Source organism: Oreochromis niloticus, linkage group LG1, assembly GCF_001858045.2.
Source record: "Oreochromis niloticus isolate F11D_XX linkage group LG1, O_niloticus_UMD_NMBU, whole genome shotgun sequence".
In the NCBI taxonomy this organism is placed as follows: domain Eukaryota; kingdom Metazoa; phylum Chordata; class Actinopteri; order Cichliformes; family Cichlidae; genus Oreochromis; species Oreochromis niloticus.
This window is the reverse complement of record NC_031965.2, coordinates 25,969,910-25,992,907: the sequence shown is the minus strand read 5'-3', so window position 1 is coordinate 25,992,907 and position 22,998 is coordinate 25,969,910. Positions and strand designations below refer to the sequence as shown.

Genomic DNA, 22,998 nt, shown 5'->3' with positions numbered 1-22,998 from the left:
GAGAGAGCAGTGCCAGTATGAGGGATGATAAAGGAGACGAGAGAGAGATAGCGGCTGCTGCAGCCAAAAGCTTCTCATTAAGCCAACCCTACCCCCAGCTCAAACATGTAGCATACATCCCCGTCTTCTACAGCACACTGCAGGTCAAATCACTTTGCAGAATTTAAATCTGGCATGCAGATTTATCGAAAACTCAAAACAATTTATAGTCAGTCCTTTCAGAGTGTCCCTTTTTTCTGTCCTCTACTCTTCTTCTCCAAATCTCCTCAACCCCCTGTTTCTGATCTTGATTGTTGAAATCTTTTTCCTCACAAGCTCTCTTTTTTCTGCATCTTCTCCTGTTTCCTTCCCTTTCCCATGGCCCGCCAGTCAATTCAGCGCCTTGTTTTCTCTTCTTCCCCCCTTCTTCATCTTCTTCTCCTCACCTCTCCCCCACCAGAGCCCACACACATGCAGCCAATCTAAGTCAATTAAACAAATGGTTTTTTGTTCTCTTTTCACATTATACTGTCTGTGACTTCATCCATGATGATGGACTCCAAGTCATTACACAAAGCTGTACGTGTGTGTGAGATTTTGCAAAGCCTAAGCTAATTAGGTAGAACCCATGGCACTGGCAGCTACAACAGCAGATCAGGGAAATGCTGAAGAGATAAGGCCGAGCATACTAAGACATACACAAGAGGATTATTTTAATGATTTCACACGCCGGATACAGGCAAACATGCATCCACAAGAGCAAAAGGAAACATTATGGTGCAGGCAAAAACATTCAAATGCAATATTCTCATTTATATTCGTCCCCTCTCCTTCCTACATACATGCATCTGCATTCCTTAGTCGATCCATTTGGAAAAAAGATGTGAAGTTTTACTTCATTCTCCCATGCAGAAAGTTTGGTAAGTGACAACCTTTCCATTTGTTACGGTACCGTAGTTTGATGGCGTCTGCATCCCACTTAGCTGCTCAACAGATGGCCAATAAATATAAGGAAAAGCCGTGAGAGTAAATTACTCCTACACACAAACAACAAGTTACACTCACACACCTACAGCGCACATCTGTCTACACGCAGATTTACTCCTACACACAAATATACACAAGTTACATTACAGCAAGCAAACAGACCAAAAATTATAACGACCAAAAAATAAGAATCAACACAAACACAAACACACACACACACACACACACACACTGAAGATTACACCGACACACACACACACACACACACACACACACACACACACACACACACACACACACGCGCGCTCCTCATTCCTGCTGCTGTAATTGAAGGTGAAGCAGTTTCAGCAGGGGTGTAAATTTATTGGCACCACACTCCACACATGACATCAGGTGGTGGTGATGTGTGTGTGTGTGTGTGTGTGTGTGTGTGTGTGTGTGTCTCCATGATAAATTGTAACTATATATGGGAAATAAACAATACAACATACTTTTCCATAGAGAGCTGCCCTGCTTCCACCTTGGTCAGAGAGCTAGGTAGAGGTGTGTGTGCGTGTGTGTTTCCCAGGAGTCTCAGTTACGGCCTCATGCACACAGAGCCATAAATACAGCTACTTCAAACCTTTTATCAAGCAGAGTAGGTACTCCATGTTCCTATCCCTCTTCTGCTTGTTTCTGCCGATTTCTTCTCACATTCTTCTTACTTTTTCCCCCCATATTCCATCTACAGCTTTTATTCTTCCTCTAACCAATTGTTTGTTTTCTAAGACTCTCACAATAGATGAGCCAGTTTTTTCTTTAAGCTCACATTAAATAAAAGACAGAACAGAGCTCCAACAGTAAGGAGGTCTTAAAGATTCCTCTGATAAACAGCTGTATGCACCATTTTAGGGACCCAGCCCAAAGTACTGCAGACAAACACAAACACCTGCTGTGGCTCAAGACGTACACAGAATCAGTACATCGTAGTGTCCCGGAGATGTGTGTGAAGCTGGATTCATGGTCCCACAGTGATGTTTCTTGTAGAGATGAATCGATCCGATATTACGTATCGGTCCCATACCTACCTAAATTACTGGATCGGATATCGGAGAGAAATAAAAAATGTAATCCGATCCATTAAATATCATGAAAGCACCTCACAAAACTTGTGACATGGCGTAACTCGGCTCATGACCTTAGCACGTCGGAGCAGTATGCGTCACGTGATAGAGCGGCTGTGTGTATTTGTAGCCTCGCTACCAAACCGGCATTTCATCTCCGAGAAAGTTATCCCAGAGAAGTAAAGCAAGTGTGTAAGTTCATCTCTGAATGTTTGTAAAGCGTTCCCACGTTAAGCTTAACAACCGATATATGGAGCGACTGCCTCTCTCTCTCCCTCCCTCTCCTGTTGCTACTTCAATCATGAAACTGATCAATGATCAGCTGATCAGCTTTTCTGTCGCAAGTCCGTCTCTCTTCTTTGTTTTTGGTCCACTTTGCACCAGAAAGAGGAAACCAGCGGCTGAACAACAGCAGCACGTTTAAGCTTGATAAGCTGTTGTTAGAATGTATTTAATATTACTTTCTAGACCAGGATCCTTTTCTACGTAGCTGACGGCTGGTAACTGTGCAGGGGCGGATCTAGCAAAGTTTAGCCAGGGGGGCCGATAGGGCATGAACAGGGAAAAGGGGGCACAAAGACATACTTTTTTTTCTTATTCTCATTTAAAATGTCTAGCTTTTAATAAATAATTATCTGAATCTTACACCCAAAGTTTTAATCTGATGTAAAATGTATAGAAGTCCATTACTGTATATAGTAACTGTTAAGTCTAATATATACCCTAGTGAGCTATAGTACTTTTTCCTTTGGGAAGGTACCGTCTGTGCAGTCTGCAATTCTGTTGAAGAAAGATGTTGAATCTATTTAATTATTCTTGAAAAATAATTGATTTCTGTGCATTTTTTTTTTTCACACTGCATCAAATTAAAGTTGATTACGTCGATTAAGCATCATGAGGTGGAGGGTTGGGGGTGGTTCCCTATTTTTTTTTTTGCTGGGAGTTTGCAACCCTATTAGTTAGGTTGCTTAATATTTCTGCTAAGTACTCTTTAAAATACCAGAATAGGGAGGATGGAGTAGGTTTAAGTTTATTAGATTGATCAGTGTTGCTGAATTATGAAATATTTTAGGTGCAGTGTATTTTTTGCATACAGGTATAACAGAATAGCTTTAGTGGGGTTTTTTAAACTTGAGTATGAACTTATACAAAATGCAGCAAGATATTAAAAAAACAGTTTTATTGATTAAAAAACACTATATCGGATTCATATCGGTATCGGCAGATATCCAAATTTATGATATCGGTATCAGACATAAAAAAGTGGTATCGTGCCATCTCTAGTTTCTTGTAGCTCTTTGGCTATGCAGAAAGGATTATGGGGATTCAACCAATGCAGGGACTACAGCAACACGCTTGCGTGCAAAGCCTACAGTGTGTCACCTCAACACAGTGATGCTATGCACAGTTTGATTACAGAATACTTGAAGCGGGTAGCTTGAACAAGTAAGGAAATGGGAGTGGAGATTTCCAGCAATCAAAAAAGGATGCACAGACGATTGTTTTCAACACTTCATTTCACTTCACTGCAAAAGACATTCTTTTCTGTTCGGCGGCAGCAAAACACTCTCTGAAGCTTCCACCCTTTCCCTAAAGCAAACAGAGTGCTTCCAGTAGTTCAAACACATTTGAAGTAAACTGCATCTATGTATTTAAGGGCAACTTCTCCCCCCTCCACTGTGGGAGAATGTCTCCAGGTAGCTACTATAGATGAGGCATTTCTAGCTCATGTTTCAGCACTTTCCCCATTATTAATACTAAAACATTATATTTTCATCAAGCACGAACTGCATATTCACTAATAATTATCTTCAGACTGTACATTAAACCACCCACTCATCTCTGTGCATAATGCTACAGTAAGCATTACTGTATGTGGGAGCGTTCTGTGATGCACACTGCAAAATCATTAACATCATCTTAAAGTACAAACTCTATTTTTATGCTTTAAAGCCCGAGACTTTTCTATGATGTTTCTGAGTTACTTTAAGTCAAGATTTTAAAATTCAAAAGGTGGCACTGGACTGTTAGAGCAGCCCTGTGAGGTGTCTTTAAAGAGCTATTTATAACCCTCATATCAAAAGCTAAACTTGGCCAGAGAGGGAACGAGAAGGGCGAATGTCAATGAAGAAGAGAAATGATGGGCGGCGCGGAGCAAACGGGTGAGGCCGAGGGAGGAAAAAAACAAGACGCACAGAGCCAGGTTCAGGAAGACAGAGAGGGGTGAGAGAGTGTGTTTTTTATGGGGTAACATGTCGGTCATGTAAGGAGTTTGTGTGAGAAATGGGTCTCAGTGCAGCAAGGGCTGATGCAGCATAACAATAAGTTCACACGCAGGCTCGCAGGCTGGTTAGAGAACACACACACACGCATTTACCTAAGCACATACACACAAGTATAGGCAAAGACGCATATGATAAAAATGAATTAACCACATAAGCACAACAAGAAATTAACACATAAATACAAATATGTGCAAGTATCTAAGATGAGACACACACACACTGAGATCTAGAGACACACACACTCACACACACACACACACACACTGCAGAGTGGGGAAGTTGCTTTAAAGAAACAATGAAAGCAGCACAGTTAGAGCTTCCATGTTGCCGCTTATTATACTGCTGCAGTCTGATAAAAACACAGCACATGGACAGGCACAAATGCATGCCCACTGCAGTCTTCCTGCATGCAGACCTTCTACTGAGGCGTTCCTGAAGATGTTGCTCTTCTGTTTCTATGTTTGTCGTCACCATCATGCTGCAGAAGGAATCTGATAAGCTGCTCTGTGATAGTGTTACGAGAACACGTTAGGTATCTAAAACCTTTCCCCAGCACTGTAAATACGCAGACAGTACAAAGTACACAGTAGTAGCACACACAAATACAACTCTCCCTACTTCCCTCCTTGCTCCTCTTGGGGGTATTAAGAGCAGTAATGACGATGCGGGATTGCTTCCTTGTGTGCGTCAGCGTGCGTGCATGTATGTTTCTGTACGACACTATTAGTACACAGGATAGAGCAGCTATTAGCCTAAAGAATGGTTTTATAGCACAAAAGAAAACAAACCCCCACACGAGAGCAACTCCAACACACACGTATACATACACAAATGCCCATACACACACACAGTACACTGACAGTAATGACCTGTTTTGTTAAGCACAGTGAATGCTCCAAGTACACAATAATAAAGTCCTCATTTGTTATGTACTAGGACCATTAAAGAGAGCGACCACAAGAGGAGGAGACAGGGAAAGAAGAAAGGGCTGCATTAAAAAGAATAATGAGGAAAGAGAGAGAAAAAATATAAGGACAGGCAGAAGTGCACAGAGTAGGTCTGGCCGTCCTTACATTGTTGTAAACATACAGTAGGTAAAAACAACAGAGGTATGGGAGGTTAAAGCAAATATGAAAAATAAGAGAGCAAAAGTGAAATGAAGGACTCCTTTGCACTACAAATACAGACTGTTGACCATGCAATCACAGTGCCCCCTATTGGCAGACGATAAGTCACCATTTTGGATAGTGGCACATTTATTTATTAGCCCATCTTATTGAAGGTGAGATTTTAAATTAATCAATCAATCAATCAATCAATGGTAGTTAAAAAGGTTTCACATCAGTATGCAGCACGTTGCAGATAATGCACGCTGCAGGACAGCCATTTCTCCCTGATATTTATCAGACACACTAAACCACTGCTTTCTGTGCCACCTTGTCTGGTTTCATAGACGGCTCATGTGGCATTAGGAAGGATGCCAAACTTATGTGTTTCCACTATGGTTTCATTTTAAGCTTGGTGCAGTGTTTTAAAATCCAACTGAATAATATGTCAGGAACAGCGCAGTCACAGATGCATTGAGTAATTATAATGATTATGAATGTTTAATAACGCAGCTGTACCAGACCCAAAGATTTAGTCCAATGGATCACATCAGTATATGATGGCAGTGTATGATTTAGTACATAAGAGATGCAGAGAGTGTAAATATGCAGCGTTAGCGATTACTGAACCGTCATTTCACAGCCTCGTAAGGTCTGACGACGTGTATATCACCAAGTTAAAAGGTGTGAGCATGAGTGGCTTTACTCTTAAAATTTAATGACTATATAGTGAATTTCATTGACATTATAAACTCTTTACTGATAAGTCATATCCAACAAAACTCAGCTGTTAGACGAGGCACAGGTCTGCATGCCAAATATCCAGATTTGCAGGCTTCAAGTGATTTCTTTGAGGATGGTACTTGGCCTTGAGGCGACTGATGTTGTGAATTGGTGTTATATAAATAAAACTGAATTGAATTAGGCACTTCAGACTTCTTTATTTTACTTAATAATTTAAGCTTTTAAAGGTCAGTGAGCACTGCCTGTTGAAATCTTGTGTTTTCTAGACAAACATGTCGCATGCAGAGGCTCAATCAAGGAAAAGAGAGCATCACAAATTGATGGGCATAAAGGCGCCGTCCGATCTGACAGCCATTTTAAAACAAAGTGCTTCTACAAAAACAAGTCACTCCTGTACTTTACATTCCTGTCCATTAGCCAGTCTTTTGAATACAGGCCTTTGTGGCTGGGCTTACAAAGGAGAAAAAAGCCTGTTATCTGTCTGTAGGTTGCTGGTGTCTCCAGTCAGACACTGAGTCACTGCACTGTGGCACAAATGCTCTAATTGTAAACACCCCCCGGTGGGTGAACCTGGTAAGTGACCTGTGAGCGACCCTAACCAAAGGAAAACTTTCCACTAAGAAGAATTACCGGTAATAATACGCGTCACACATACCGGTGATGAGATCACCTTAAACAACATTCACAGCGGCAATTTCTGCAACTAAATATTTCCAGTCACAGCTGATCACTCTTTCATATCAGCTTAGAGGAAATTAAATCATTCTGAAGTGTAGAGCATAAGCAACTCTGGGTTTTTGTGGGTTTTCTCAAGTAAACAGCTAATTTCTCTTGAATTAAGGTCATAACTGAGATTTTTCCATACATCTCTGACCACTCTTTAGTAGAAACCTGTGTGCGTTGTACCACTCAGCTTGAGTTTCTGTTGACAGATGGAGGTGCTGACATCTTCCTCTTCGTGAATAATTCTAAATTTATTGCTCTTTCAATGATGCCGAGACTTTTTCACCCATTGACAACAAAACAGGACCAAACCATGACATTCCCACCCCTTTTCATAAATGGGGAAGACTCTTATGCTGGTATGTAAAGCTTTCCCTTCTCCAAACATAAAGCTTAGCCTCATGTGTCCACAGAACAGTTTACTAACAGCCGTCCCGTTTGTTTATACGATCTTCAGCGAAAAGTAAAAGAGCAACAAAAAACCCCAAAACACTTTTGCCCTTTCTCACCCTATGAGTACAGTATCCACAACTATCTGTTGAAAAAAAAACACTGATTACATGTGACTTTCTTTGAGTCAAATGTAAATGACACTTTACATGTATAAAAGTTGGACGAAGTAAGTTGATGTATTTTGTTTCGATCATGATAGTTTTTAAGTGCTTATTTGCACCTTTGGGTTATCAAAAGGCTCATTATCATTCGAGAAACACGTAAGCAATCACTGTGGTGGGAAAAACACAATGAACACGTGCACAAGATGGAATTCAAACACAATGAAATGATGAGGAGGAGTCACACAAGCTAACAGAAAACAGAGGAAGAGCAAATTGCAGATACACACACGAGTGTTTGTGGTTTCAGTTCCACCGAAGACAGCTGGTATGTTTTAAGAGAGTGAGACCTGAAGTTGTTCTGGGAATACATAAACACAGGGGATCTGATTACGAATGCTCGGAAGATCTCAGACGCGTGGTGGGATAAGTCAAGGAGGAGGTGATGTGTCTTTTTGTGGAGGTACACGGGATTTGATTGCGTATTCATGTGCATGATGAGGATGTCAAGGTGTTCTTACTATGCAGAAAAGCAAACGTGCATTCAGTTGACCTTGGCAATGAGGCTGAGGGGTTCTCGGCAGGAAGGTGGCAGTGCTGATCCCATTTCCTGTAACAGGTCAGGTGCTTCCTGTTGTAGGTACAGCTCTAACATGGACGCCAGCTGAGAAAGACCTTGTTTCTTCTGCTCAGGCATAGAAGTTAGATCTGTAAAAACATTTAAAAGAAAAAAATCATACAAATGTAGTTGAAATACGGTCTTCATAAAATCCAGTTATTCTGGTGTAAAACTTTAATGTTCTTTAATGTGATGATGTCAGGACTCCTAAAATTTGCACTCAAATTTGCCTGTAAATGGACCTAAATTGATATTTTATAACATATGATGCAGATTTTCACTCATTTCTAGCATCTAACAGTTGTATTTGTTAATGTAGAAAGTTGGTACAATGTTTGACGCCATCTGCTAAATCACTTTTGTAAAGGGACTTTCAATCTCAATGAGACTTTTACCAGATAAATACAGAATATTGTTAAACCCGTCACACCGTCCTGCGTCATATTCGCTGTATAAAATCTAACATTTGTTTTTAAAAAATCCATTTTGCTCTATCACATCACGTTTTTTGACGAGTGGCAACTGTAAACATGATCCAGATGCTAAACATGTGGATCCTTCACTATATCCAAACAGCAACAAAACATAACAGAGTTTGTGGGAAAAGGCATCCTCTGCTTATTTTGGTACGAAACTGGGTAATCAAGACAAGTCATGAGCATCTCATTCAGTTTGCCAGGTGTGTGTTGAAAACCGAGTAATGGAAAGAAAAAGAGCTTGGGTTTTGGATTTCTAGTGGTACAGAGGGAACCACAGGATCACTTTGATGGCTGCTCCGTCTGTTTAGTCAGTATTTCTGGATACAGTTCCAAAACTAAATCATCTGCCAGTTACCCCAACCTGCCGTCAGCAACGAGACCTGCACCACATTCAGATGAAATACTGCCTGTTTTTTTTACTGGCTTAGTTGATGAGAGAGAAAAGTCTGATGATGTTTTGTTTCTAGATGCACAACTTTTTAGTGATCCATCTTCTAGTAGCTCATCTGTCCCCCAGTTCTTCACTCAGCCAGAGATAAAACTTGGATCTGCCACAGGAAGCGGCCCAGTTGCTTGGGGCTAGGCTCAGTGAGAAAAACCTACTGGCTCCAGGAACCACACTGTCTTTTTATAAAATCCATTCTTTGAGATGGATTATTACTTTTTCTATTATGTTGATACTGAAGGTCTTTTGGGTGCATAATGAGAATTGCTTTGCATCCAATTCAATTCAATTTTATTTATACAGCAAAAAATCACAACCACAGTTGCCTTATATTGTAATAACACAGCAGAGAAAAGCCCAACAATCATACAACCCCCTAAGAGCAAGCACTTTGGCAACAGTGGGAAGGAAAAACTCCCTTTTAACAGGAAGAAACCTCCTTCATCTTTTTTTTGACAAAGCACATTTTTCTCGGTATTTTGTAACTCAGTATCGCTGAATGTACTTCTGGAAAACACTGTGCAGGTATTCAGTGGACTAACTTATTTTTAAAAAGCCATTAAAAGCCACTTAATTATAATCACTGTCAAATTCAAGAAAACATAAGTGCACTGGGCCTGTCAGTGCATGAACGTTGGAGTTTTCCCCGGTAGACGAGAGGGTTGTTGCCCTGCAACTTTGTGTCTTCACTATCTCTACTTGCCAAACAAAAGTTCAGAGTACCCAGCATTCTTGGAGTCAATGGGTGGTGTGCTGGAAGATGCTCCACCTGGAGGAATTTGAGAATGTCTGATTAAGGTTCTTGTTCCAGAGTAAAGGGAGCAGAGAGCGGGAGACTGACAGACTGACTCGTGCTGTGTGTGCAGTAGTGGTTCGTTGTGGTGAAGAGAGAGCTCAGCATGAGTGGCAATTTACTGGTCAAGCAATGTCCCTACACTCAACTATGGATGCAAGCTCTGGGTAGTGAATAAAAGAATGACGTCACGGATAGAAGCGGTGGAAATGAGTTTCCTCAAAAAGGTGGCTGGGCCCCTCTCCCTTAGAGATAGAGTAAGGAGTTCAGCCTTTTAGGAGGGACTAAGAGGAGAGCTTCTACTCTTCCCCATTGAAAGGAGTCAGTTGAGGTGGTTCAGGCATCTAGCAAGGATGCCACCGGGTGGCAAGTGAAGTGTCCTGGGCATGTCTTACCTGGGGTAGGCCCAAGCTTACGTGTCTTAGCTCACCTAGAAACACCTGATGAGCTGAAAAAGGTGGGCCGAGAGAGGGAGCTCTGGGCTTCTCTGCTTTTCATTTTTAAAAATCTAATTTGCAAATTTGAAGCTCTTATAATACACTTAGAATAAGTGCAACATAACGTGTCAACATCATTTTGCCTGTTCTGTAAAGGTTCAAATCAGTGATTTTGGTTTTTTAAAGAAAACCTTATAGCATCTGACAAAGGAATGAGCCCAGCTGAAAATAAAAAGTTTGCATTTGGCTACCACTGGATTATTTATACACACTCTCTCTATATATAAATAAACACACAGGTCAAAGAACAAACATTTTCTAATAAACTTTTATTACAGTGAGGTAAAATGCACACAGACACTTGCAAGACAAACTTACGTGATTCATGTTCCTCTAGAGTGTAGAGCTCCTCACTGCTGCTCTTAGACGGACTTAACTGCATACAAAAAGAGAAGTTCTGCAGTTCACTCTGGTTTTACTGAAATATCGTTCTCCTACCGATGCGCATTATGTGCTGTACTTATTGTTGCTCCCAGATAAAGTCCTTGAAACTTTCATGCACTGAGAAAACATGACATTGGATTTCTTTAAAGTCTGGTTTTTCTGAGGGTTTTCTGAGAGCAGGAATGCCCGTCTGTTATGGCGCATAAAAGGAAAGGTATTAAGCAGCTTTCTTTGTGCACATTTAGTTTAACTGAGTTGAACAGTGGGAAAGTCCAGCAACATACCAAGGCAAAGATGAGTTTCGCAGCTAGACGGACTGAGTCAGTGGGAAGTCTGGGTAGGAGGCTCTGCAGACATTTACACTCTCTCTTATGGCCTGACCATGCTTGTTTCTGCAGGAGGAGGATATAAATACACTGATGTATACAGACACATCCATCATAGCCATTATTACCACGGCTACAAGCCATAAACAAAGTGTACATTTCAAAATGTAATGATTTACATTATGAGAACTTGATTTTTGTCCCCAAAAGATTAAAACACACATACACACACACTGTACCTGGCAAGTGGTATTGCAGTAGCGAGCCATCTTGCACTGGGAACACCTCAACAAGCTCTCATGTCTAGACAGAAGGAATTTTTGAAAAGTTGTGTTAATTCTGCACACATTCTTAACTAAAAAGAAGAAAGTCTGTGGCATTAAAGACATAAAATATTCAAAGGCTGATTCACTGTCTTTAAAAGAACAAACAAAAACGCTCCAGCTGAGAGAAGAAAATGTTAAAGATGACTTAAAAGGTCTTGGTGGCCGGGAATGGGACCAGGATTTTAGATTTCGAAACGATGCCAGTCTTCCTGTACTGACACATAGTTGTAGTGTTTGAACAAAAACATTCAGCTGTTCCATATATGTTAAACACTTTTTGAGACGGTTAAAATTCAACATCACCAAACAAATCCTTAAATCAACTCAAGCATACTTCTGTCATTGTACTGACCTTTCACCGTGAAAGGATGTTGTCTTATCCTTTTCTATTCATCACATTAAACTGACTGTGTGCGTCCATTATCTCATTTTATCTGTCTACCCATCTCCAATTTGATTGTCGTTTAAGGGCAATACTTTAGGTGCACTCTCCTCACCGTCGCCATCGGTTAGTCGCATCACATCACATAACTTGCCTGTGTCGGAACGGCGACATGTGACAGCTGTGTGTCCACTTGTGGTGGTGTTTGTGTGTATTTTTGTGAGTATGCGTATGCCTCCGAGGTCTGCTGCGTTTCTCTAAGTGATACTGCTGTCCTGTCCACTTTGTCTGTCAGCCTGATAACAAGCCGGAGCAGCGCAGTGTCAGCCTGCTTCATGAGGCCAATTACAGCCAGTAGTGGGGGCATCACTAAAACACACAAGTTGTGACTCACAGGAATCTTTTCAGTGTGTGTGTGTGTGTGTGTGTGTGTGTGTGTGAGCGCATACATACACACACCTAAGTCAATGTAGGCTATTCAAATCAATTATTTATTATACTTGCAAATGTCTTGAGCCACCCCTCATTTCTTTATATTTTGCTAGGAAAATGAGAAATAGGTGCAGTGATGTATTCTTTAAGTAGTTTTCAGGAAAAGTTCTGAAGGTTTCTTGGAGGACATTCAAAGCTCTTCTTTGAATGTTGTTGTCTTTTGTTCTGTTCTCTGTCAAGATGATCACACTGCTTGAGTAATATTGTAGTCTGGGCTCTGGGGAGGCTAATCCATGACTTACAGTGTCCCCCTTGTGTTTTTTCTATCCAAGTATGATTTTATTGCATTAACAGTGTGTTTGGGATTATTGTCATACTGAAAAATCTTTTTTTATACATATATATCTTATGTATTTTTATTATTTAATTCCAGTGCACACCACTTTGTGTCCATTGTGGTTGTTTTAAGGTGCTTTATAAATAAGGATGGAAAATTTAGCTTTATAAATAAAGATGGATGGAAAATTTAAGCTGTTGCCAATCAGATCCCTTCCAGATGGTTTTGCATGGTGGATCAAAACCTGACAGTACTATTCTGCATTCAAAATTCCAGCACCAGTGGCTGAAATTCAGCCCCAAACCATCACAGACCCTCAGTTTTACAGACACTCACAGTTGTAGCTCTCTCCTGACATCCTCTGCAGATAAATGATGATTTGAACCAAACATTTCTAAATGTATCACTTCATGAGACCAGTTGAATTTCCATCCAGTTCTTGTGTAATTTGGCATACTGCATCCTTTCCCTTCCTTAACAAAAAGGTGGTTTCTTGACAGTCACCGTTCCACTGAGACGTTTTTGATGACGCTTCAGTAAACAGCAAATGTAAACAGCAAACTGAAGGGCCAGATGCATCTCTCAGGTCCTCTGTCAGGTTTTAATGGATTTCTTTAGTTTCTTAAGGACATGACCTTCAGATAGTGTTCATCTGCTGTACATAGCTTTTTAGGCCTGCCTCTTCTTTTTTGTCCTCCACTTGACCAGTTTCCAAGGTCAGCAAGCTTGGTTAGCAAGATGTATTGATAAACTGTATGGCTGCAATGCACAGACACAGATACCTGTTAATAAGTGCTAAGTATTTCATGTCGGGGAAAATGGATCAAAAAGTAAAATACCTGCCTGACACATGGGAGGGAAACAGATTGAAGTGAGTATCAGAAAACAGAGCCATCAGCACCAGAGAAGGTTTCTACACACGGTGCTACATCAGCTTCAAAAGTCTGATTCTGAAAGTCAGATTTTACTTTTTCTCGGCATTTGTACTGAATTAAGTCATTTTGAATCCCACTGAAAGGAAGTCTTTGTTTCACAGCTTATGTTCACTGTGAAGCATCCGAAATGCTATGGCAGCAAAGCCAGCGCCTGCTTTGAAAGAGCATCGGGACCCCTCTGCAAACTGACAATAAACGCTGGCTGTCTTAAATTTGGAGAATGAAACAAGAAAAAAGAAAGAAAAGAGAAAATAAATAAATAAATAAGAAGAAGAAGAAGGAGGAAAAAAACGTAAAATGTACGTATGAAAATATATATACATAAAATACTAGAACTTGGACACTAAGGGAAAAAAAAGAGCAAAGTAATTCACAGTAATTTGTTAAAATATTTCTGTAACTTCATTCAAGCTTGATTAAAGGCGCGGGTTTATTCACACTGTAGTTCTCAGACTTCCACGCAGGATTAATTTTACAGCCATGGAGCTCGACGCTTAATTTCTACAAAAGAAAATAAAAGAAAAAAAAGATAGAGACAGTAAAAATAAATAAATTCAAAAAATCTCTAACTCCACGGTAGACCACTGTATGACAGACATGTGCTTCACGAAATCATGAAACAACTGACAAAGCGGAGTGCTTAGAACCTAGCATTCATTTCATTTGTGTAAAGGATTTCTTCACATTACCAACAATGGAGCATAAGCACTGACAGTCGAACACCCCAAGGCTGGTTTAGCATGAGCTAATATACAATAATAAGTTGCAAGTCTTTATGGATTTATCATATAATAAGAAAAGAAAATAGAGAAAATAATAAAATCCTACTAATTAAATCTGACAGTGGATGGTATTATGAGCTCACACATGAAATATGAGATAATGGAAAAAAAATGTTATGATGGATTTAAATACATTAGGCCGGGGCTTATCTTACTGAAAACGGCACATTTGATTAGATTGGACATGCTGGACCTATGAATGCAGTAGATGACATTAGAAAGAGCTTAAAGGCAAAATCTGAAATTTAATATAAACAAATGCGGCGCAGGTCTGACCAAAGGCTGTTGAGCGTCAACATTAGTGACAGAAGCTAAGTGTTTCTTTCCTCTGAGCGTTTCATCTATCAGCGTGTGACCAGACTCGATTGTTATATTTGGCTCAAGGCGCCTTCAGTCTTGTACAAGTTTCCAAAACACTCTTCTCTTTCCTGTTCTCCCCTCCCTGCTCTCTAGATTCTGCATTTTACAGCTGTCCTCCCCATCTGTCTTCCCCCCCCCACCCCTTTTTTGTTATGCTGCTGTGTCCTATTTGCCTTTCCAGCTTGGAACTCAACCCTAAATTTATAGTTTCACCCTGGGACTGAGTTTCATGAAAGCAGAGTTATTCTTGTCATGTTGAGACCAACCAGAAACACGGAAGCCACCCACAGTTCATGAAACACATGCATGGAGTCTGAGACACAGAGTAGTAACAACAGATAGGACAAGGGCAAACCTAAACACAGACAGATCATAACTAAAAGCTGCAAGGCACAGGAAATCCATCCATCTTCCATAGGCCAGAGAGCAATCCTGATGACAATCCCATTTTTTTTTTACTTCTGTACTTGTTTCCTTTCACTGTTACCCCTCGGATGCTGCACATTGTAGAAGCTACACTGCATGTTCATGTACAGCATATATTAGGTAATTTTCCATTATAAGGTAAACGATGACATCACATGTTCAATATCTGTTTAAAATTGAATTTCATTATAATCATGTAATAGAGCGGACCAAATAATTTAGAATGGGATTTGTTCATATTTTTGCAGGCTAGAAAACTATATGAATATGCTAAACAGTCTCTGGGAATGATTGGTTTCTGAATTATTATATTAGATTATTATTTTTTTGTCTTTTAAAATTTAATTTACCTGCTTCGTGCTGGGAAACAATGACATCTTGATTAAAAAAACAACAACAAGAGAGAACTGTTTTAAAGAGAACCTGTTATGATCATTTTCAGCTGTATATTTTTATTCTTAGACTTAGATCAGAGCAGCTTTGCATTACTCACGGTTCAAAATAATTCTTATACATCTTATACTTGTCCTAGGGGCAGCCCCTCAGTTCATCCTCTCATTTTTTCCCCTTCCTTAAAGCCAGATTTCTTCTGATTGGCTACCACAGGCAAACAAATTAAAACACAGAAAACCAAAAGGCCCCTTTAAGTCTTTAAACTCTTCATCACACCATGTTTGAATCTTAAGTCAGAACACAATTTATAGTGACAACAGATAAAACACTGGCCACTGACATGCTTAAATCTTATTGTCATTTATAAACATATAGTTAAGCACGTGTTTTGTTTTTTTAAACAATGATGCGATTTTTGCTATTTTACCTTTTTACACCACAGCAAGTCAAATAATTAAGATGTGTTTGAAGTAACAAAAGCACTGAATTAACGGTTTAGGAATTACAACTTTTATGCATAACCCCCAATTTTTAGCATCTCAAAAGTAATTTGACTACTGACTGAAGCGGTTTTGAAGCATACTCCAAAAAGCAACCTGACACCAGAATTTCTTACGGCAAAAAAGGGGCTCTTCTTCAACGGCCACGTCAGTCATCTGATCTCAGCCCAATAAAACATGCTTTTCAGATACTTGAGGCAAAACTGCAGGCAGAGAATCGTAGACAAGCAGCAGCTGCAGGCGTCTGCAGTAAAGGCCTGGCAGAAATCTTAAGGGAGAAAAACACAGCATTTGGTGATGTCCATGACTATTAAAAATATTTCTTATAATTAAAATGCTGCTAGTTTGTTCAATTACTTTTGTACCTCAGAAATTGGGGGACTATTTATAAAAATGGCTGTAATCCCTAAACATTTAATTAAATCTTTGATTAGACCTCTTTAATTAAAGCTGTCTGTATTGCGATCACGTTTTGATTGATTTTAATGTGTAGTGATGTAGAAAGGCAGAATTACAAAAAAAATCCATATGGGCCTCTCTGAATACATCAATACACAATCCTAACATTTAGTGAGTACATCTGGGCACAAAGGTTGGTAGTTTGATACTGTACTGTAAGATGAAAAGCAATACCATTTCAAATGACCAACATCACCATAAAAATCTGTCAAACAAAACGAGACAAAGGGTCACTGAGAAAAGAGAACCACATGCAGAGATGGGACAACAGATAGAAATCCAGACAGCTTATCAGTAGCAGTATAAATGTACAGCTGCAGCACAGAGGCTGTTGTTATGGTGATCGCCTAAAGGCTGATAAACACTTAGCACTGACTCAGACATGAGCACCAAGAACACATACGGTCACATGATCCAGGTATTCCAGCAGGACTGTAGACGCTTTATCTTGGCTGAAGGTAATTGAATATTTCCTCTCTTTAAGGAGTTGTATGACACTCATGAAGACAAATACTTTCGCCCTTTACTCATTTCACAAAAAACGAATATGAAATTTCTACCACCACGCCATCAAAAACATCCTGAAGTTTTATCAGTTTGAGCAAGTGTTGTATTCGGGATCATTCGGTTCATACACCCACCCACGCGCATACTTTACATTTTCTACACAGTATTTCATGATTCAAATACAAAGATGGCGCTGCTCTAGCCTCCAGGCAACAAGCGATACAAGTTCAAGAACATATGCTCCTTGACGCAGTACAATGTGTGACATCAACTGATTTAACATAGTCTAAATATAGATGTGGACAACAAGAACAGACCAAGAAGGTCAAAAAAACAAAAAGCATAGAAACTGATAATAAATGACAAGGATACGACATTCCTTAGTCTTCATCAGCTAGTTAGTCAGCAAAATAACCCTATTCCACTGTTTAATAGAAGTGACTCATTTTCATACAGAGATTATGATTCCCCCTAGGAAGCACATCCATCTCATCTCCAGCCATGCTCTGTTATTATTATGCTCCCTCTTTTCCTCTGTCAACCGCTCCTTCCCTTTATCCCTTTCCTCCCTTTCTTCCAGCTGCCTTTTTTCTGCTCTTCGTCTCCCTCTGTGTCTCTGTCAGATGTTGTGTGAAGTGATAGTCTTCTGGATGGCAGCTCCATGGCTGGACTGCAGGCACAGTAGGAAAACTCATGAATAATATTAGATGGTTTTCATTAGTAGCACGTAGAAAAAAAAGCAGACTCTCTCTCTCTCTCTGCACGACACACTTCCTGCTCTGTCACCTGTCAGTGTCATATCTAATAATGTATACATTCAGGGGCCACTTTATTAGGTACACGCTGCTAGTACCGGATGTGGACATGGTCAGCAGCAATACTCAGGTAGACTGTGGCATTCAAGCAGTGCTCATGTGGTATTAATGGGGGCCAAAGTGTGCCAAGAAAATATCCTCCACACCATTACACAAGCCTGAGCCATTGAAACCAAGCCAGGATGGATCCATGCTTTCATGTTGTTTATGCAAAATTCTGACCCTACCATCTGAATGTCACAACAGAAATTAGGATTCATCAGACCACACGATGATTTTCCAGTCTTCAATTATCCAATATCGGTAAGCCTGTGAAAATTGTAGCCTTAGTTTCCTGTTCTTGGCTTTCTGCCGCTATAACCCTGTATGCTTTGATATATTGTGCTTCCAGAGATGCTCTTCTGCATACCTCCGTTGTATGAATAGTTAGTTGAGTTATAGCTGCTTTCTAATCAGCTGGAAGAAGTCTGGCCATTCTCCTCTGACCTCTGACATCAAAGCATTTTTGCCCAGTGACCTGCTGTAAATCCCAGAAATTTATGTGCAGAAAAATCCCAGAACATCAGCAGTTTCTGAAATACTCAGACAGGCCCATCTGATGCCATGTTCAAAGTCACTTAAATCACCTTTCTTATTCATTGTGATATTCAGTTTTTAACTTCAGGTTAGGTTGTCTTGACCATGTCTACATGACTAAGTTGCTGAGATGTGATGAGTTGAATAGATATTTTAAGCAGATGTACAGACTTTCCTAATAAGATTGTCCAGTAAGAGACACAGACACTGTAACATTACCCACTGGTTAATTAAGCTCCTAAGTGAAGTCTGGAGCTGAGGGTTTTTTACCTTAACCACTTTGTTTGTTTTTAAAGTGTACCTAACGATTGAGGGATCGATCTGACTGAGAAACCCTGAGACACACCTATAAGGTCACTCTGCCCTAAATTACATCCTGTTTATCATTCTTTATGAACATAATAGGGATCATTCATGATGTATTCAATAAAGGGGCACCCCCTGGGAAGCGAAACGCTCATCTCCTGCTGCTGTCGCTTTTCAGGCATAGTTGCCAAAGTAACACTATAATGCATTTACCACATATGGCAATCACTGATATCCTTCCCTGAATGTTGTTGACTTTCAGCGTATTCTTGCTGCCACGTCACTGTACACTGCTTCCTGTGTAGATTCCACCTAATACTCGTTTCCCATAGATTTATACACAACCGACTTCTTTTAGCAACAGACAGTAGCCCCTGGTGGCCAATAAAAAGAATGCAGCTTTAAAGGACTCGATATTTAAACTACTTTGTCCGTCTTTTATATACAGTATATTAGTGCTGGGCATCACTATAATTCTGAACAGATAAAATGTCAACTGTGGCTTTTCAAGTGGACTGAATACATTGTAACAATTCCCACTGACGAACGAGGGGCCTGTATAAATTTAACACACGCAGTTCATTAATATAGAACAACAACAATAATAATCCATCACTAAATCTGTTTAACAGGGCAAAGGTACGCTGAATGGCTCAATGGCTCAATGGCTAATGGTAATTAGCAAGACACTTAGGAACAGAGAGGGTTACAGCTACAGCAAAGACAGATGGCGAATAAATAGAAGCAACCACAGAAAAGAACTTTACCAACAGTGGAGCTGTGTCTGCCATGTGAAAGTTTTTCACTTAATTTGTGCCACAAAGTTTGGAAGAATAAGTTCAAAAGGACTTTGTTTCAAAGCTGCACCTCACATCTCTGCTGTGGAAACAACGAACGCATCACATCATACCAAACACAACAACAAGCAGCCTTTCAAGGGTGGACCCTATAATCCTCTGGGAAATCTGTAACTTTAGTCAGCATTGTTTTGTGATTTTATTTTAAGGTTTATTTGTTTATTATATTTGAAAAGCTAACTTGTGCAGAAATAATAATGATAATAATGATAATAGTATTATGACAACTGGGAACTGGCCAGAGTTTTAAGAAACACCAAGAGACAAATTTTTGGTTTTACTGGTTTCTGGAAAAAATGCTATTGGGATTTTCCTGACATGAAACAACAATCAATCACAAAACAATCAGTCAGAAGACCTTTTTTCCTCTCAAAGGGGGCACACATGGAAGAAGAGACAATGCGTCATCCTAAATCATAAGGATCCCTTTCATCTTGTAGAGAATTTTTTTTCCTTCACAATAGAATATGTTCAGTAATTTTAATAGTCATCAAATTAAACTGAATGTGTAACAGTAAGTATTTTTACAAGACAAAAAATACATTTTTTTCTACATAGTTTACAATGAACGCCATTTAAAAAGAAATGAGCAAAGTCAGAGTCAGTGACGTATAATAACATGTTGTGCCTACTTTAATTTTTTCCTCCAAACAACAGTGATATGCTTTTATGACTTTGTAAATCAGGAAAGCACAAACACAAGCATGTTTTGTTTTTAACACAAACGCCTTGTCTATGACACAGATGTTGATAAAATAGAAATTAGTGAAGAATGAAAAAATCCAGAAGTGAAAGAAATACAACAGGGAGAAACATCAACATTAGAAAAAAGGAATAATAAAAAGCTGTCACTCAACATTAGGGGAAGTGACTGAAAAATGCTGGATTTCTCCATTGATATGCAGGAGGAGAGATCGGTGCACTCACATGGGCGTATATGTGGTCAATTTTGTTAAGTCTACGCTATCAGACACCTAATTAGGCCTACCTCAGCATTCCTCTGTTGGTGTGTGTAGCATGATAATTAATTTCCCGCGAGTATTGGCTGCTACATGGCATCCATGAGATTTTGTTTGTGTGTGTGTGCGTTTGTGTATGTTAATAATTAGTGGTATTCTCGTCTCTGGGCTGTCCAGTCGTGCCTGAGTGAGTTTTCTCATTTTCAGGCTGAGCGGTCAACACAGCGTGGTACGTCTCACTCCAACATGACAAGTAATGGTGTGTGAGTATATATGTAAAATAAAAATATTAACATAAATCCACTGCGCCTGGACTGTCATGATACCTCAGTTATTAACTTATCGTCCAATATGTGAGCATGACTGTAATTTTTTTTAGTCTGAGCCACTTTTCAGCATCAACATGTGAAATATTTTATTTTCCTTGGGTAATCTGTAATGGCTACAAACATTAAATGGCCATAGTTTCTTTTGGAAATATGTTAAAGTCTTGTTTTATAAGTCTGCTTGTGTTTTTGTCTTCACATTATGCTCTGGGCAGTATCTTTACTGCCATTTCTATTGCCTGGAGCAAAGCCTGCGATTCCTGAAGGAGCTGCGAAGGAGACGATGGAGTTTCAGAGCTGGAGCTGTTCATGCGATCACTATGGTGAATATGAGGTGTTTGTATCATAATATGATGAGCTTCGTGAGTTGATTTAGGTTTAGAGGGAAGACAGTGGGGGAAGTTTGATGTGTTTCATTGAGCACTGCAGTGTTGCAGCGTCATATGTCACACTCACTTCCAGGACCACACTGTGACTCTATCTGGCTTCGGGACTTGTTGGACAGACCGAGACATTAATCTAAACAGCAAAAAGAAATGTGGAGCGACTCCACAAGTATCAACTGAAACGTAATCCCTGGACATGTTGTTGCTAGGAGACGTTTCTGTAGCCTTAAAATTGAAATGATATCAATGCAAACAGATTATTTGCTGAGGTAATTTGTCATTGTTGCTGATTTAACAGACTGTTTGGATTCCTCCATCAGAAGACACAGGGTTCATCCGAAATGGTTCTGTACAATCACTATCCACCTGTCGAATTACTTGTTAACACAAACATATAATCAGCCAATCAAATGGTAGCTACTCGATGAATTCAGGGATGTAGGCACGATCAAGATAACCTGCAAGTTCAAGGCGGGCATCAGAATGGGTAACAAAGGTGATGTGACTTTAAACTGGATTCTTCCAGCCAAACAGGCTGGTTTGAGTAAACTGCTGCTCTTTGGGGATTTTCCTGTATTCTAAGGGAATAGTCCAAAAATGAGATATCCAGTACGTGGCAGTTCTCTGGGGGAGAATTGAATTCCTTGTTGACCACTTGTTACAGCTAAGGTATGCAGAAGAACCTCCCTGAAGGTTCACAATGTTGAACCTTGAAGCAGACTGGCTATAGCAACAGAAGACCATACCACATGCTGCGTTTGCCAGCTAAAACTGGAAACTGTGGCCAGAATTTAGACAGAATGATGAAAATTGGACTATAGAAGATTGGAAAAACGTTGCCCGCTCTAATGAGTCTCAATTTCTGCTGCAACATTTGGATGGCAGAGTCAGAACTTAGCATAAACAACATGAAACCACGGATCCCTGATGCCTTGTGTCAACGGTTCAGGCTAGTGGTGATGTACTGGTATGGGGAATACTTTCTCCGTTTAGTATCAACTGAGGATCGTTTAAAGACAACAGCCAACCTGAGTGTAGTTGCTGACCATGTCCATCCCTTTATGGCCACAGTGTACCCATGTTCTGCTGGCTGCTTCCAGCAGGATAAAACCCCATGTCTCACCAAGCACACCAAGCTCACATTACCTCAAACTGGTTTCCCACAATTCCCAGATCCCTATCCCAAAAGCATCTTAGGGATGTGATGGAACGGGAGATATCACATCAGGTTAATGTCAAATGAACTAAAATCTGAAGAATGTTTCCAGCACCTTGCTGAATATATCCCACAACGAATTAAGGCAGTTCTGAAGGCATAAAGGGGGTCCAACCTGGTACTAACCAGCTGTACCTAATAAAGTGATCAGTGAGTGTATCATTATAGCATCCTGACCATCCTCTGCACCACTTACAAAACACGCAGCTGAACAGTTTGTACAACATTTGTTCCGGCTCTGCTCCCAAATGGACAGAGAAGGAAACCATTAATTTTAAGTTCCTTATTGTTTAATGTTTAGATTTTAATTTATTGAATAATTATTTGCAAGTTTTTGGCTGCTGTAACACAGTCACTTTCCAATCTTTGGGCTAAATTAAATATTTCTTTTTTCTTAATTTACTTTAAGAAAATGTAAATATATGCCAATATGTTGTCATCTGGAATTATTATACCCTGTTCACCATTACTATCCAGGAAAGATAGCTACTGTGAAAGGTCTCTACTGCACCACGCCTGACTTTTGAAGTAATAAAGCAAACATTTTCATATTCTTCTTAAGAAACTTTTTTCTTGTCAGCAGTGCTTGGAAATTGTGAAGACAATGTGAAACACATCCCTCTCGAAAGTGCTTGACAAATGAGCTCTTCCAGCAAAGGCAACAGAGCCAATTCCAGCAGAAACTCACTGCCAG

The 22,998-nt window shown here is 39.9% G+C and overlaps 1 protein-coding gene across 2 annotated transcripts in view; it reads right to left on the bottom strand.

The window, feature by feature from the left end:
- The window catches only part of smyd3 (SET and MYND domain containing 3), a 92,098-nt gene that overhangs the window by 54,197 nt on the left and 14,903 nt on the right, over positions 1–22,998 (bottom strand). For both annotated transcript variants that reach the window (XM_003454497.4, XM_025907047.1), the window contains 4 exons: positions 11,264–11,327; positions 10,983–11,090; positions 10,633–10,690; positions 8,035–8,189 (listed from right to left, as the gene is read on the bottom strand). In XM_003454497.4, coding sequence (XP_003454545.1) covers positions 8,035–8,189; positions 10,633–10,690; positions 10,983–11,090; positions 11,264–11,327 — 385 coding nt within the window. The remainder of the gene's footprint in view (positions 1–8,034; positions 8,190–10,632; positions 10,691–10,982; positions 11,091–11,263; positions 11,328–22,998) is intronic.